The sequence below is a fragment of the Arachis hypogaea genome, chromosome 19, assembly GCF_003086295.3.
Source record: "Arachis hypogaea cultivar Tifrunner chromosome 19, arahy.Tifrunner.gnm2.J5K5, whole genome shotgun sequence".
Classification (NCBI taxonomy): Eukaryota; Viridiplantae; Streptophyta; class Magnoliopsida; order Fabales; family Fabaceae; genus Arachis; species Arachis hypogaea.
Genome location: NC_092054.1, coordinates 156,060,219 through 156,077,714, shown reverse-complemented (window position 1 = coordinate 156,077,714; position 17,496 = coordinate 156,060,219). Strand labels below are relative to the sequence as shown.

The window sequence follows — 17,496 nt, the reverse complement described above, 5'->3', positions numbered from 1 at the left end:
TCCTTTGTGTAAATTAAATTAGAATTTTATTCTTATTTCAATTTCTGTTTCTTACTTTGCACCAAACAGAATACTAAAATTTATTTCGGTCTCTATCTCTTAGTCTCTGTCTCTCAATCTTATTCTTTCAATCTCTATCTCTCTACCAAACACTACCTTCAAGGCTTCAGCTAAAGAAACCGTTAATTACTTAATTTCATTCCAAATTTCGAGCATATTATTATTATTAATTTATATTAAATTTAGTCCTATCCTGCATGGATTGGTAATGCCGTAATGGTTATCTGCTAGGCTGTGACAGGTAGGACTACTCAATCCACTATACAAGGTAACCTCACAAGGCTTATAGTTTATTGAGAAATGATTTTTATCCATCACTTTTATTACTCATTTTTCATATTTAAATAAGATTTTAATATTATTTTAAATAATTATAAATATCATCACATCGAAATCATGAGAGGATATCGACTATCAAGTTAACGAATTTTGATCAATCATGAATCAAATTTAAGCATTTAAGTAATACTTGAGTTAAATATATGAATCTATGGTAACTGATAAATAACAACTTATTACAACAATAATTGGTTTGGCATTTTTTTATTGGTTAAAATGTCCTTAAGTAATTGGATTTGTTCCGTAAAACTCGTAACTTGGTCGCGTTATGGGTCCTAGTGGAAATGGATAACAATGATGCTAGTGTGTCAAGCTTTCGCAACAGAAATGTTGAATACGAAAACCGCCTGAAACTCGTGGGATAATCCAAAGAAAAGTGTTAAGTGTGCGCATACCTCCATCCGCCGCTACATAATTTGCAAAATTTGACCGTCGCAATCGATATTTGAAAATCACACCAACAAAACAAAAAACAAAAAACAAGAAACACCAGAAGGAAGTAACGAATCAAATCCAGAAGCAACGACGCTCTTCTTTCTTTGTTCTTTTCGGAAATGGCAACCATCCAATCCGATATACTCTATGCTTTCTGCAAAGCCTCTTCCACTTTTCGTTCCGTCCCACGCTCCATCGTCTTCTGCCGCCTCATATCTTCGCCGCACAGGCCGTCCTTCCGCCTCAGGGCTTTTACCAACGGCGGCGCCGGTGAATCATCTTCTCCTGCCGCCGTGAAGCTTCCTGAGAAGCCTTCCATTTGCACCGCCGACGAGCTTCACTATGTGTCCGTGTCCAATTCCGATTGGAGGCTGGCGCTGTGGCGGTACCACCCTTCTCCTCAGGTACGTTACTCGATGCCTCTTAAATTGAGCTATGAATATAATGATTTCATTTCCTGGGAAATGAAATTGAATTTTGATGCAGGCACCTCGAAGGAATCACCCTCTGTTACTGTTGTCTGGAGTTGGCACTAACGCCATTGGATATGACCTTTCTCCTGGGGTACTTTCCTCTTATCATTTGTTTATTTATATATATTTTTCTTATATTATAATTTAATCCTAAATTTTCTAGTTTTATGTGTATGCATTACTACTATGCTTGTAGTCATTGTTGTGTGATCTTCTTGTGCTGGTAAACTTGCCAAGTGCTAAATTGTGGAGGTTAGTTAGAATTAGAATTTTGGAACCTTGATTGATTTTTGATGTCCGTAATTTGTTGATTGGATGATTGACATAAGCAAGAGTGACGCGTGTGGTGGATCAAATCAATCACATCTCTGATTTCATGTTATGAATATGACCCTAAGCATTAGAATGAGATCCTACAGCATCATAACAATGTTTATGTTTGTAGGAACAGGAAGTTTGGTAGCAAAATTCTGGATGCATCTTCCATATTTCTCTGGTTGAAGTTGCATTTTCCCCTTCATATTACTATGTTTCAGTTATTAAATTAACATACTTTTGAGTTTTGAGTAATCAATGTTGCTGTCTGCCTAACGATAGGTTGTCACTTGAATTTTCTTTGCTATATATATGTATTCTTTCTGGTTTATGTATGCATGTACTATGTTGGACTCCCCCCATTAACACATGATATATACTGCAGTCATCATTTGCACGCTACATGTCTGGTCAGGGTTTTGAAACCTGGATCCTTGAATTACGAGGAGCTGGTTTGAGTGTCAATGGTTCAAATTCCAAAGATATTCAAAAGTCTTCCCAAGCAATATCTGACAGGATGGAAGCTACTTCAGAAAGTGCATCTAACTCGAATGGAGTTGTGGCCTCAGAAAAAGAGTTGAATAACATTTTAGATGCAATATCTGACAAGATGGAATCTGCTTCGAAGAGTGCATCGAAGTTAAATGGTGCTGTGGCTTCAGAAAAAGAATTGAATAACAATTCAGAAGCAATATCTGAATCTGTCACTTCTTCCTCCCTGGAAGTAGAAACTGGCAATGGTGCAGTCAGTGAAGAACTTACTAGGTTAGCTACTGTTTGGGATGAATCAAAATTGGTTGCAAGGTTGACAGAGACTTTTATGCGTTTGTCTGAAAGAGTATCTGGGTTTCTTAGTGATAACCAATCTAAGATAATGTCTACCAAATTACTTGATCAAATATCAAAACTTTTGGTTGATTCTCCATTATATGAACGATTCAATGAGATAAGAGGAAAGCTTTCAGCTTTGTTGGAAACAGGGCAAAACTCTGGTATTACTAATCAAATAACTGATCTGAGTCAAAAGCTAGTAAAAATTATTGAGGAAAGCCAGCTCTCTGTTTCTCCGCCGTTATTTGATCTACAAGCACGCTTTACTTCTACCATAGAAGATTTTCAAAGGCAACTTGACTTGATGGTGAAGTATGATTGGGACTTCGATCATTACTTGGAAGAAGATGTTCCTGCTGCGGTGAGGTGACTTCTTATCATGCTTGAAAGCTGTATATTGATCGCTCATGTTTATTGTGTTGACAATTATTAACAATTATATCTTTGCAATCACTTTCTTCTGCCTAGTATTTGCGAGGAACTTTCTCTGGCTGTACATCCTTATGTGATTTTTTTTAAACCAATACAGATAGAATACATAATGAATGAAAGCAAGCCAAAAGATGGTAAATTGCTTGCAATTGGACACTCCATGGGTGGTATCTTGCTGTACTCGATGCTGTCACGGTTTGGTAAGTTGTCTGGTCTTTGGTAGTACGAATTGAGCACTAACTTTTACCTTTTCTTTGTTAACATATTCTTTGTTTATGTATGGCTGTCAAGTTATCTGTATCCCAATGCTGGGTTGATTGGGAATACCTTCATTCAGTTTCTGATTAGATATCAAATTGGTTATTAGCATGTTTTATCATTTCATTCTAGCTTGTGAAGAAAAAGAATCCAGATTAGCTGCAGTGGTTACACTAGCATCATCTTTAGACTACACGTCATCCAAATCAACTCTAAAGTTGCTCTTACCCCTTGTAAGTGGATGGTTTTGGTGTTTCTGTTTATCTCTGTACATAGATGTACTGGTTAACTTTGCATAATTACTGATATAGTACTGAATTTGGTCACTTATCAAACAGGCAGACCCTGCACAGGCTCTGAATGTCCCTGTTGTTCCCTTGGGAGCAATGTTGGCTGCAGCTTATCCTCTTTCATCTCGTCCACCATATGTGTTGTCGTGGTTAAATACTTTGATTTCTGCTGAGGACATGATGGATGCAGATTTGTTAAAAAGGCTGGTCTTAAATAACTTCTGTAAGTGCTTCTACTCGTCCACCAAATAGCCTAATTTGTTAGGAGGGTCGGTTATTGAGATGGTATTAAAGGCTCTGATTTTAAAGTTCAACCCTTGTTGCTATATTTTCCACAATTAGGTTGAATTTTACTGCAAGGTAAAATGGGCTAGCGCTCCATGTGGTTTCATATTTGGCTTGTAATGCCATGAACTGCTATATGTTCTTTGTGGATGTAGCTGCTTTTGCTCCTATATGCAAGTTGGATATATAGATCAGAACTTTATTGGTCTGGAATAGGTTTGGTACATGTTGTATACAAAAAGGGTGTATTCTTGAGTTAAGGAAAATAGGAAATTATTAGTGACTTGTCAATAGACCAATGTAACTGACTGTTGTATGATATAATTGCAACTGGTAGGTACTATACCAGCAAAACTTATCTTGCAACTCACAACAGCATTTAGAGAGCGTGGGTTATGTAACAGGAATGGGACCTTTTTCTACAAGGATCATATACACAAAAACAATGTCCCTATCTTAGCTATTGCTGGAGACCGAGATATGATTTGTCCACCTGAAGCTGTGAAAGGTAAACATTATATTTATAAATGCCTATTTATTTGCCCCAAGTTTAAACAAGTGAAGGTACTTCTTTTATTTGTTTGTTTTGTTTTGTTTTTTTTTTTTTTTTAACTTTTTTTTTTTCAATTGTTAGAAACTGTTAAGCTGATTCCTGATCACCTGGTTACCTATAAACTTTTTGGCGAGCCTGAAGGTCCACATTATGCTCATTATGACTTGGTTGGAGGAAGAATGGTATGAACCTACCCCGTTTGGTTGTCATTGTTAATTATATTTTAGATACTAGAGAATTGTTTTTTTTTTTTTTTTTCAAAAAAAGACAATAACATAGTCAAAGCGCAATTTATTTGCCTAACCTGGTTCCTGGCAGTAGAAGTGCATTACCACAAACCATACAATGTTAGGAGGTTGAAATCTAGAGTCACCCTTGTTTTGTGTGTGTGTATTCATATTCTCTTTCATGTTTTCTGCTGCTAAAATTTTTGTGATGTTTATTCTATTTATATTTTGAACGCAGGCAGTGGAGCAGGTTTATCCATGCATAATTGAATTTCTGAGTAGTCACGACAAGTGATTTACACCATCAATTTCATCAAATGCATTGTTCTTTGACCATGCTTGATTACTAAATCCCAAAGAGGCATAGTATATCTTTTCTCATGTGCCTTTTGCACATCCATTTGGAGCTTATGCTTACACATGTGGGTGTGGATGTTACTCGCAACATCACTATGTATATGTTACCGTACATAGTCTATACAAGAAAGTTGAGAGTTTAAGTTTATAGATCCTTTTGTGCATTGAAGTTTTCCAAGGATAGAGTGATAGGAATTATATACTTTTAAGAGGAATCTGTAAGAACATATTATTTGCTTGCGGCATAGTCCCTGATATCTGAAGTGCTGTAAGAGTTGTGTAAATACCATGCCCTGCTCAAGTTTCTTCAATGAATTTGGACCAAGCCAACTGGTCAGGTTTTGATAAGACTCACTTATCGATGTAATTCTTTCCTTTTTCGAATAATAAAAAAAGAAAATGTTTTATTTGTTCACTTATTATTTTGTTTTTAACAGAGAGATAAAAAATGAGTAAACTAGTGCCTGCCTCTAATTATATAATTACTGTTGATTGGTTGATAACAAATAATAAAGAGATAATACTCAATTTGGTCCCTGAAGTTACACTTGAATCTCAATTTAGTCCTTGAAGTTTTAATTGTCTCAATTTAGTCCCCAAACTTTTCAATTGACTCTGTGACGGAAACCATTGTAGGGACTAACGTGATTAAAATTTGAAAAATTCAGGGACTAAATTGAGACAATTGAAACTTTAAAGACTAAATTGAAGCTCGTGTAACTTCAGGGACCAAACTGAATATTTTTTCAACAAATAAATGATGCTCGTAGACATATCAACCATCAAGAAGAAAGAGTATATTGTAACTACATCCACAGTTTTTTTTTAGCCAAAAAACATATTAACATATTAAACTTATTGTTAAATTTTTTTACCGAAGATATAGACTTAAATCATAACATTTAGATATACAAAACATAACTCTAGATGTGGCTTTTAACAGCATAACTCGTAAGCACCATCAAAATCAGTGTTATAATAGAAGAAACTTACATGGTTACATCTATAAATCCAGATTGAGTTGTCATCTCGTTAGAGGAATCGTTAGACGTGCATGAAGGAGGAAACAGAAAAGTGCCTAAATGTTGGGTTATGAATGAACGGTGATTGATACCACCAACTATTAGGTAGTAGTGCATAGTTTGTTCTATAATTCTTAAGACACCCTTTGCCAAAGAGGTTCATAGGGTAGGAACTAGCAGCATGTTTCTTGAAAGCTGAAGTAGTAGACACATTGTCGTCATTAGGAGCAAAAGTCAATAGCAATAGAATGAAAAAGCAAATACAATCCGTAATCAACACCTCTCAATTATCCTATTCATCAGCCACATTTGTGTACACTGACCACTGTTCTTGATCCTGACATCTTCAACAATAATCTAAATCAATCATAGGTTGTACCTAGAATTTTGAAGTTCAAGATTAGTAACAGTCTGTCATATAACGAGTTCATGAATATATGGTATCCTGCCGAGACCCCTCCGGCGTAGCTATCAAGATCCTGGCCGGTAGAGGCCAGCAGGAACTCTCCTTCGGCATTGCCATCAGGGAATGAGCCTGAACTAACTATATTATTTCTCAAATCTATCATCATGTACAACAAGTTCATTGCTTTACTATCATTGGTGTTGTCCTAATTCAACTTAATCTACTATAAATTTGTAATTAAGTATCATTAATAACTCTACATTCTTCCATTGCAATTGTGTATCTAAAAAGTAAGAAAAGTGGAATGCAGCCAAAAACAGGGCGGTGTGGGATGTCGGTATTTCAACCACATAGTTGTTCCCTTGAAAAGTGGCAGCCCTGCCATAACTGAAAACAAATATTCAAATGTGAGCTTTAAGAATATACCTATTTTCACTATGTATTTTAAGGTGCAATGTTGATATTTGTACTGTCATGGTGCTTATACCGAGGTGATTAGCACCAGGATTTATAATCATTTACCAATAATCAAGTCTACTTTTATTACAAAAAGCTTACACTTCTTTTGTTGGGATATTTTGAAGATGGAATACATATTGACATGAAGAGCCTGAGGCTCTCAGCAAGTGTAGCAATGTGAGGAAGCAGAATCCGGAGAAACTTACTGTTAGGATCAATTTGGCCATGCCTTGTTCTTGTGCTGTTTTGTTTTTACCTTAGTGTTCCATGTTGGCGGTAACAGAAGATAAGCTTTGTGCATTTAATGATTGATAATGGAGAAACTTTCCTTGTCTTCCATGTGCTCTTGGACATGTCATTTAGATAGTTACTTAGTTTCATCACTCAGATATTTTACTATAAATAGGTTAAGTTCTACCTTGGTCAGCAACACCTACATTTACTGTTTAGCTATTTTAAGTGAAGCAGATATCATCACTATGGATTCAAACACATCAAGCTTTCTTTTGAACTCCTCAACTTTTCACTCAGTTTTCTACCAAGACAAACAGAGTGATGACATCATTGATCTTGGTCTTAGCCTCAAAACTGTTCAACATGAGGCTTCTCATTCTTCTGCCAACTGTATGTTTTTTTCATCCCCTTATATTTTTTTAAATTCTTTCCCCTTCTTTTTCTCATATTCATCATCATTAACTTGACCAACTAATAAAGGTTTATAGTGAGAGATGCTTCCATATGCTGATATAATGAAGTTATGTTTGGATTTAGTGTATGATGATGATATTATGGATTGGCCTCACTCTAATCTCAACCTGAAGAACTCAAGCAAGAACTTTGATGAAGAGATAGAGGGGGTCCAGAGCAATGAGAGATGGGCCTATGTGAAGGTGAATATGGATAGGGTTACAATTGGTAGGAAAATTTGCATACTTGATCATGGAGGATACTCAAGTCTAGCTATCCAATTAGAAGACATGTTTGGTAGGCACATTCAATAATGCAGCACTTGCATGATTTGTTTAGTTTTTTATGTTTACATTAATTACCTTGTTGTACAACTCAGGAAGCCAAAGCCTCTCAGGTCTAAGATTGTTCCAACCTGATTCAGAGTACTCATTATTCTACAAAGACAGAGAAGATAATTGGAGGAGTGTAGGTGATGTGCCATGGAAGTAGGTTCTCTCTTCATCAGATACACTAAAATTCCAAAGTGCATGGCATATATACTAATGGAAATTCTAACTTTGGTTTTCACTACCTTTTCTTTACAGAGAGTTTGTAGAATGTGTGAAGAGATTAAGGATTGCAAAAAGGAATGCAGGCCTTGCTTCCTGTTCATCTGGATACATCTAAATTTTGTGTCATTCCTCATGTTGGGTTTCTTCAGTAGAAAGAAACCAAAACTATCTTGATGACCTTTTCTTTTTCTTTTCTTTTTTTAGTTCCTTGATAACTTTATGTTTATTTGGTGTCTGTCCACATAGAATGTGATGGAATCAGCTTCACTAGAAGCACATGGAATGTTAGAGAATAGAGAGTAAAGCAAGTACTTGATGGAAAATTCTCAAGGTGATTGATTATTAGCATTCATGTGGACTATTACATATAACACCTTTCGTTTTCTAAATTTCAATTAGTTCACTTTATGGACCCTGGTGTCCACAGTGTTATAACTTATAACAAATCAATGCCTAGCAACCAGCAATGATTCTCGGGACAAATTGTTGACTATGACAGTCACATATTTATTTGATCATTTCCTTACATTTTCTCTTCACTAAGATAATCAATTCAATTAAACCATAAATCAAAACACAATTTTATTTTGAGCGTTGAATTCACAACAAATTAACTACCCAAAAACACACAGGATAAATGTTAAATGATATTGCTGTCACTATCAAAGTCAGAAGAATAATAACACCAATTTGTAGTAAAATCCAAAATGACAGCTAAGATTTTTTCCTACATTGATGGAATTTGTTTCCCCAAAATTTGCGCCACATGGTTTGGTATCCCAAGTCCAACAACATCACAAGTCACAACTAATGTAAAATCATGGAGTAAAATTTATGAATGATGCACTAAGTTTTATTATTTGCATTATATAGCATGGTCTCAATATAATTAATACAAAACTCTTGTAAAATAGTATCATATCCTAGAGAGCCATGCTAACTTGCTAAGCTAATTTTGAACAGAGTGTAGGGATTAGGTACTAGGTAGCTTGACTTTATTAAGGACTCATTTGCTTTATCTTTTGCTACTCTTTCATCGAAATATTCTTTTTTAACATTATGCCAAATGTAAATTGAGATAGAACTTAGAACTTGGGTACAAAAGAAGTGACACAATGTAAACTGTAGTTTGTGACAGATCATGTATACGTCAAATCAGTTGCAATTATATAATTAATTACAGTTATACAAAACATTATTCCTAGTTTATAATTTTCCGTCGAATCACGTGCTAAGACTAATCTTTCACCAAAATATTGGGTGACAACAAAGGTTGAGACATACCTAATAAAACACAGGCTCAGACCTAGTCACTGGTCTAATAAAAGTTTAATTAGGTGGTTTACGATGAAGATATTCTCTCAAACAAATTGATCAATAAATAAATAAACAAACATATGAGAAAAATATTAGAGAGATCAATGATTTTTCCTCAAACAAATTGCTTATTTCTTTACTAGCTAGTACTTCAATCACAAGGGCTTCTTCATACTTCTAGCCAAACCATTGAAAATCCTAGCAGATTGAAGACCTTAAACGAAACCAGAGAGTTAAATTAAAAAGAGAAGCAAAAACTTAAGAAATGAAATGCATTCACAATTTCACAGCTCAATCAGAGGATACAGATAATCTATCCAAAGCATCAAGCACATGCCTCATTGTAGGTCTCTTTTCAGGGCTGCTTTGACACAAGCCATTGCAATCTTCAACACTGCAATTATCTCCTCTTCCTTATCTGCCTCCTCAGCTAAATATGGGTCCAACACATCTGAGAGTGGTTTCTTCTCCTCAATGCAGAACTGAATCCATTGAACAAGGTCCATTTCCGAGTTACCAACTTGCACAATCGGTAACCTTCCGCTGATAATCTCCAACAAGATCACACCGTATGAATAAACATCCCACTTCTGTGATGGCTTCACCACTTTTAGTGTTTCTGGAGCCTGATAACCATTCCCCAAGATATTAGGTGTAAGTTCTATGGACAAGCTCCTTTGTCTCTCTTGCGGCTTCTCAGCAGCCACTCGGCTGGATTGCATGGTTGGGGAACCTCCGGCAATATTTGCAAGGCGCCCGAGTCCAAAATCAGATATGTGTGGTTCCATGTTATGTCCAAGAAGGATGTTACTTGGCTTCAGGTCTCCATGAACATACTTTTTGGGGCTAAACTCATGCAGGTAGACCAATCCTTTTGCAGTTCCTTTCATGATTTTCAATCGATAAGACCAAGATAGCGGTCTGAATGTAACTAGTCCAGGCTTCCCTGAAGTCATCAAATGCAACCAAACAGCCAAATGAACAATGTGTCAAACCATAAGTAATTGCAAATTGGTATTGAAGAAAATAATAAAAAGGTTTGTCCATAATGAAACTTACCATGAATTGCAGCAGCGAGGCTTCCATTTGGTATATAATCATATATGAGAAGCTTCTCATCAACAGACCAGTAATAAGCTCTGAGAGTCACAATGTTTGGATGTCTCAACTTTCCTATTGCCTCTACTTCGGTTTGGAACTCTTTGAACCTTTGAGAACCTCCCTCCCCCAATCTTCTCACCGCCAATGCAAGCCCGTCTTCAAGCACCACTTTGTACATAATTCCAATTCCACTCTTCCCAAGAACAAAAGCTGATGCCTTAAGAAGTTCATCCAAATCAAAGGCCACTTGGCTATCTAATGGAACAAGATCATACTGCTCAACATGATCAGACAAGGCCTCGGATTCGTCCTTTCGGAAGCAGAAACACTCTTTACTACTTCCTTTCCTCCCCTTGCTAACACCAATAACATCCTGATCCTGATCAAAACCACAAACCCTTGAATAGCAATAAGAGAACAGAAGACCTAAAAGGCAAATTCCAATCACATCACCCACAACAATGCCAATCACAGCACCCTTAGTTAACCCTTTGTTTTTCTCACTCTTCCCAGAACCATTACCATTATCCTGAGATGAGTCATTATGAGGCATGAACGGGAATGAGGAAGGTGAACTAGCACCTGGAGTGTCAGGGGCACATGAATTCTTCAAAGGAGGGCCACACAGACCAGGATTGCCAATAAAAGCAGTTGGTCCTCTATTCATTAAAGCACCATTTTGTGGTATTGGACCATTCAAATTGTTGTAAGTAAGATCAATGTAAACCTTCTCAGGCAAGTTACCAAGGCTAGCTGGTATTGAACCACTAAAATGATTATGAGACAAATCAACAGTTCCTTCAAGGCTAGTTAGATTACCCATGTCTGCAGGAATTGAACCATTGAATTGATTGAAAGAGAGGTCAAGTTTCTCAAGAGAAGAGAAACTAGTACCAAATCCAGCAGGCAAAGTGCCAGTGAAATTGTTTCTACTGAGAACAAGGGTTCTGAGCCTCTTGCATTGGACAATTGTAGCAGGCAATGACCCATTGAAGGAATTTTGTGACAAGTCAAGAGTTTGAAGGTACCTGAGATTCTGAATCTCACTGGGAACAGACCCAGAGAAGGAATTGCCATAAAGCACCAAACTTTGCAGCCCCCGAGCTTGAAAAAGCTGAGGAGGCAAGGTTCCAAAGAGCTTGTTGTTCCTGAAGTTGAGATGGCGGAGCTGGGAGAGAGATCCCAGAGCTGAAGGGAGAGAGCCATAAAGTTTCCTTTTTGGGATGCTAATGGAGACAACAGTTTGGTCCTTGCAGGTAATCCCATTCCATGAACAAGGTTGTCATGGGAAGAATTCCAAGTGACCATGGAGCCTTGTGGGTCTTGAAGGGACTGCTTAAGCGTCAAGAGCACATAGCCTTCGGCATTGAGGGAATTAACAAGAGGTGCAAGAGAGTTGCAGCAAAGAAGAAAGAAAAGCAGAAGGAAAGGGGACATGTCCTCCAACTTAGTGACCGTTGGAGCAAATCCAAGAACTTACACAAGAAAAGCAAGGAAGAAGAAGAAGCAGCAGCAGCAGCAGCTGGTTGAGGGGGGTTGATTCTGTGTTGTGTGTTTGTTACAGAGAAAAGAAAAAGGTAGGAGGAAGACGACAACCGAGGAGAGAGAATAAAGAAGCAGTGTGTTGTGTTGAAGAGTGGGAAAGCAATGGAAAAAAAGAAGACTTTTTTGGGTTGGGGAGTGCAGAGAGAGAGAGAGAGAGAGAGCTGCTAAGTTTGGTGACTACTCAGTAGAGTGCCAGCACGGACAACTCACGCGATACCTTTCTATCTTTATAGTTTTGTATTCAATTGGATTCTTACTCCATATATCTATGAAATTTGTATGAAAAAATGCTTCACGTTTTGAGCTTTTACATGTCCGTGGTCTTCTGCTTAGGGGACTTGGCACTTGTTACAATGCATGGAATGGAGACCACATCACACACACATACTATTTACACACGCACACAGCCAGCAGCGGTTTACACACACTCACTTACACGTAAACCGCTACTGCCAGTAGCGGTTTATACACACACTCACACGTAAACCGCTACTGGCAGTAGCGGTTTACATAAAATATAGAAACAATGCATTTGCGTATTAAAAACTGAAACAATGTATTTGCGTAATATTGGAGATCAAACAATTTACATGCGTAAATTGCCCTACTATTTATTTCCCTACATCGTATCAGAACCGTTACTTACTAAATAACTGCTTTTTACTTTTTACACATTTATTACACAATTATATATTTAGAAAAAATAAAATAATTATTTATTTAAAAATATATATTTATTTTTCCTTCGTATATTACGGATTGATAGAATAGAAGTAACGGGAATGGGAGCGTGAGCCCGCCACTATGGTCAATCATAACAAGCGTCTCGTTGCCCTTTACAGCCCAAGCTCATCATAACAAGAACAATAAACAAATATTATTGCCTGCGTTCTACACTAAAATCGCTTAAATACACAGAAATAGAGATCCATCAATATGGTGGAAGGATGCGATAGAGGGGTCAAATTTTAAAACTTTAGGGGACCAAACTACAAATTATGTATAATTTACATGTAAAATCTGAAGATGGCCCCCCTTTAGACGAACAAGGCTGTGCCAACATTGTTATAGCTTACACTTATTAAAAATTATTTTATTTAAAATTATCAATATAGTTGTTAACACACTTAACAAGAAAATGCTTTATCAAACACAAGTGCCTACTCCCTACTCCTGTGGGCTAGGCCCTTTTCTGTATGTCGTAAACTGTCATCTATCCATATCCCAAAACAACAAAGAATTAGTGCCTTAACACCACACATTACACTCCAAATAAAAAAAAATGGAAAAACAAAAAACGAAAAGTTCATTGTCTAACGACAAATCCTTAATAGAACTCAGTATCGCAACGAATTAGTCTTTAATATGTGGGATTGGAGAATATCGTGAAAAACAAAAAAAAATGAAAAGCTAAAAAGTACACTTATATATATACCACCATCATATTAGGTGATACGGCTGTTACAAATATGAAACTATAACTCGGCATTATGCATTATAACTCGGCATCATGCGTTATAATCAGACTCAACAAACTACATCTTGGAATAAAATGTTCGACCAGTCATCATCACCTACTAAAATGTAATAACTGCTCTTTAATTCAGATGATTAACAGAAGCATAACCGACCAATTCTACCTCGCCTATAAAGATATAATATATTATCTTCAAAATATACATTGAATTCACAATACTAATTTAAGCATCGGAGTACCTTTTACATGTACACTCCCCCTTTGTTCATACTCTCCGTAATGTGATACTTCTTTGGACGAAGAGTTTGGATCTTCCTAACTTATAGCTCAGCGTTGAAGGCAACAGTTCGACGTCAACTCCCAAAAACCGAATTACATCGAGTTACTCACACAATAATAATTGGTACCCACCGTGGAGCCGGTATAGATTCAAATAATTTAAATTATATTCAGATACTTGAATCAATTTTCAAATAATATTTACATATTTTAGCAATTTATGTATTCTAATTTTTTTTTCTCAACATTAGGTATATACTAAAATTAATTATTAATATAAAATATATATTAAAATAAATTAAATAATATATATTTATATATAAATATACAATAATTAATTTTAATATATATATAAGTGTCATTGGTGGCATTTACTTGTCGATGGCTAAGCTTATTCCATTCTGCCAACTTTTAATTTCTCTTGTCTTTAAGTTTATGCATTTATAATTTTATATTCGCAGTGATTTAAGTTTAAATGTTATTATGTTCTTGGTTCGGACAATATCAATGCATATCCAAATAAAAGTGACATTGCCTAATATCGATTTAGGAATCAAAATGACCACATTGCCAACGCGGTAAAAAATAACTAGTTACTACACTTAGCTTCGTGTTAGTCTTCTTCAGTTCTTTTGCGCTTGGATTAAAGACTTCCAACTCTAAACCCATATGCCACACGTCGTAAAGCAATTTGCGAGCTAAAGAATAATCATCTTTAACCACCACACTTTTAATCACCATTAACTTTTACCTAATAAATTAATTCTAATACCTTATTAGTATAAGAATAATATTATATATTTAAATTTTTTAATTAAATTTAATTAAATTGGTCTAATATAATAAAAAATAAATTATAATTAATATTATTAAAATTTTATTATTTAATTAGTTAAATTTAATTTATAAAAAAATTTAGATGTTGTATTATTTTTAATATAAAATACTATATGTGATCAACCAGTCACATATTAATACTTGTAACACTTTTGACAAAATTTTTGAAAAAAACTCAAAATAATTCTTGATAATTATTTCGAAAGACAATAAGGCCTTTAATTAAAAAAAAATTCAACTGATTTGACAATTACTTTAAAAGGACAACGAGGTCTGTTAAAAAAAATTAATGTTATTTTAGCACAGAACTAATCAACCAAAAAAATATCAAAAATCAGATTGGGTATTTTTTTTTTTCTTAGAGACCTCATTATCCTTTCGAAGTAATTGTCAAGAGTTATTCACTCTTTTTTTTTTTTTTTTGGCCATATCTTAATTTTTTAGTATGGCCTTAAATTTGGAAGGGTCATTGTTAGTGCCTATGAGCATCTCAAGGAAGGGCTTCATTGGAATATTGGAGATGTCCACAAATCAGTTTGGTATGATGAGTGGACTCCTTTTGGTAAGCTTTGCAACCTTGTTCCTTATGTACATATTTCTGAATCAGATTTCATGGTGGCTGACTTGTGGAAAGGGGTGTCTTGGAGGTTGATAGTCTTACCACGCCTATTCCGCATGAGATTAAGCAGTTTATTTGTGGTCTGAGATATCCTAGTTTGACTGAGTTGGAGCCACAGTGGGAGTGGTGGCCTGCAGCAACAAAAAAGTATAGTGCAAGGGAGGGTTACAGATGGTTATTAAAGAAAACATTAAATTGGAATGCCAACAGTAATTGGAACTGGTTGTGGAACACAAACATTCCAGAGAAGTTCAAATTTACTATGTGGCTTAGCTTACATGATCTCTACCAACTGAGACCTTTCGATTCAAGCGGCATTTAGCTTCTTCAGATATGTGTAAGAGATGTAACAAGGCGCAGGAGACTATGGAGCATTGCCTTAAAGACTGTGAACGATCAAAGGCAATCTGGTATATGTTGGATCCTAGTATCCTGGACTCGACGGCTGGTACTGCTCTTGAAGAGTGGTTTCGGAAGCCTTGGCTAACAATGAGGCGTCCTTTGGTGCAGGGCTTTGGTGGTATGGAGACATAGGTGCAATGACATATTCAACACTGACAACCCTTGGACAGACCATAAGGTTGTTGCCTTGGCCAGAATTACCGCCAAGGACTTACAGGTTTACAGGAATCGAAGCAATGCCTTTAGGCTCTCCGAAATTGCCTGTGTTGGGAACCACCGGTAGGCCAATAGTTTTAAAGTTAATGTGATGCAAGTTTGTATATGGATTCAAATTTAGCGGGATTTGGGTGTATTATTAGAGATTCTAAGGGAGATTGGATCTCGGGCTGCTCTGGAAGCATTCCCCCTTGGTCTATAATCAGATGTGAATTATTTGCTGCTTGGAGGGGGCTGGTTTTAGCTTGGGATTGCGTTTGAAGGATATTATATGTGAAACAGATTGCCTTGACATTCTGCCCATCATGCATGAGCTTACAAGTGGGTATCCATCTGAAGTAACAGATTTGGTTCACAAGATTCAGGAGCTTTTATTTCGTCCTGGCTTGTTCACGTTGAATGGTGTCCGAGAAGCAAATAGAGCTGCGGATTGGATGGCTAAATATGGTGCCAAGAGTAACTCTAATCATGTTATTTGGTCTGAGCCTAGTGTTGATCTCCAACGAATCATCCGCTCGGATTTAGAATAGTTTTTGCCTTGTTTCTTTCCTTGTTTAGTCACCAAAAAAATTTGGAAGGGTCAAGTCAACATGAAATTAACTGGATGGGTTTCCGACGAGAGAGTCAACCTCTCACAATGCAAACGGAGGACGTCGTCGTTTTGAGAATAAAATGACAAAAACGACAGATGATAGTTGCGATGAATTGAAGGTCGATGCCGCTGGAGAAATGACGGAAGTTTGCGTGCGAGTGCGAGGTGCAGTTGAAGCCATTCATTCTTGTCCGTACCAAACCGTCCTTTACCTCGCTGGCGGAGCTTCTCAGCTTCTCGCTGGCTGCTATCAGTTCCAGGTGCTTCAAATACCGTCCTTGAAGCTCTGGTTCCTTATTCCAGGATCTCCATGATTCAGTTACTTGCCAAGGTCCCTTCTTTTCATTTCATCCCTATTATTCTTCTTCTCTCGCTAACCTACTTTTCTATTTCACTTTTGTTATCTAATTTGTTAAGTATTTTTTTTTTTTTTTTGTGTAGATTCCATCCCAGTTTTTGCAGTCAACAGACTGCTGAAGATATGGCTTTGTTGGCTTACAATCGTGCTCTTAAGCTCTCCAACCAGGTTTTTTTTTTTAATCACTTATCTGAAATGATAGTGTTTGTGGCAGAATTCGATGAAAATGTTTCTTACAGTTATGAACTAATGTATTATGCATTTACTTGTTGGTATTAGGATCCCCTGTTGTTGGTGTGGATTCACTGTTCTTTGGCTACCATCGTTCTAAACTTGGAGAACACAGGTATTATCTAGTTTTATATACCATCTACAAAAGTGATTTATCAACATCACTATATCTGTATGCACCTCCTGAAGGGTTCTTTATCTTGTTATGCAAATAAACTGAATTATGCAACACACACCTACTGTAATAGTGTAATGAAACTAACCCAGAAGAGAAGCTGCTGGAACTTTGGAAGCAATTGAATATTGAAGTTTATTCTCCACTTTCAAGCCAGTAGTAGACTGCACAGTTCAATAATATGCAAAATACTATTATCTACTAAAACAGAAATTAGTTTGATAAAGCACCAACTTGGTTTGATATTAACACAGAACAATGATACAAAGCTTATGTTTTACCCACATATTAGGCTTCATTTTAGACCCACTTCCTAGCTTGCTAATCATCCTAGCTGGAGGACTAGTAACCCTATCTAACTACT

The 17,496-nt window shown here is 36.4% G+C and overlaps 3 protein-coding genes across 3 annotated transcripts; 2 read left to right on the top strand and 1 right to left on the bottom strand.

Annotated features, from left to right (window-relative positions):
- Positions 1–352: 352 nt before the first annotated feature.
- On the top strand, positions 353–5,270 carry LOC112780067 (uncharacterized). The gene is made up of 9 exons (XM_025824410.3): positions 353–1,238; positions 1,321–1,398; positions 2,008–2,814; positions 2,983–3,085; positions 3,276–3,376; positions 3,482–3,656; positions 4,056–4,226; positions 4,353–4,453; positions 4,737–5,270. Exons 1-9 carry the CDS (start codon positions 954–956, stop codon positions 4,791–4,793), a joined length of 1,878 nt encoding a protein of 625 aa, XP_025680195.1. The 5' UTR covers positions 353–953; the 3' UTR covers positions 4,794–5,270.
- Positions 5,271–6,914: 1,644 nt separating this feature from the next.
- LOC112780069 (auxin-responsive protein IAA32-like) lies at positions 6,915–8,328 on the top strand. Its single transcript, XM_025824412.3, has 4 exons — positions 6,915–7,366; positions 7,514–7,726; positions 7,809–7,917; positions 8,017–8,328. The coding sequence occupies exons 1-4, from the start codon at positions 7,057–7,059 to the stop codon at positions 8,096–8,098; spliced, it is 714 nt and encodes a 237-aa protein (XP_025680197.1). The 5' UTR covers positions 6,915–7,056; the 3' UTR covers positions 8,099–8,328.
- A 1,080-nt stretch (positions 8,329–9,408) lies between these two features.
- LOC112780066 (receptor protein kinase-like protein ZAR1) lies at positions 9,409–11,905 on the bottom strand. Its single transcript, XM_025824409.3, is given in 4 exon segments — positions 9,409–9,668; positions 9,671–10,246; positions 10,360–11,679; positions 11,682–11,905. Coding segments are annotated over 4 exon segments (2,130 nt in total). The 5' UTR covers positions 11,839–11,905; the 3' UTR covers positions 9,409–9,591.
- Positions 11,906–17,496: the final 5,591 nt, after the last annotated feature.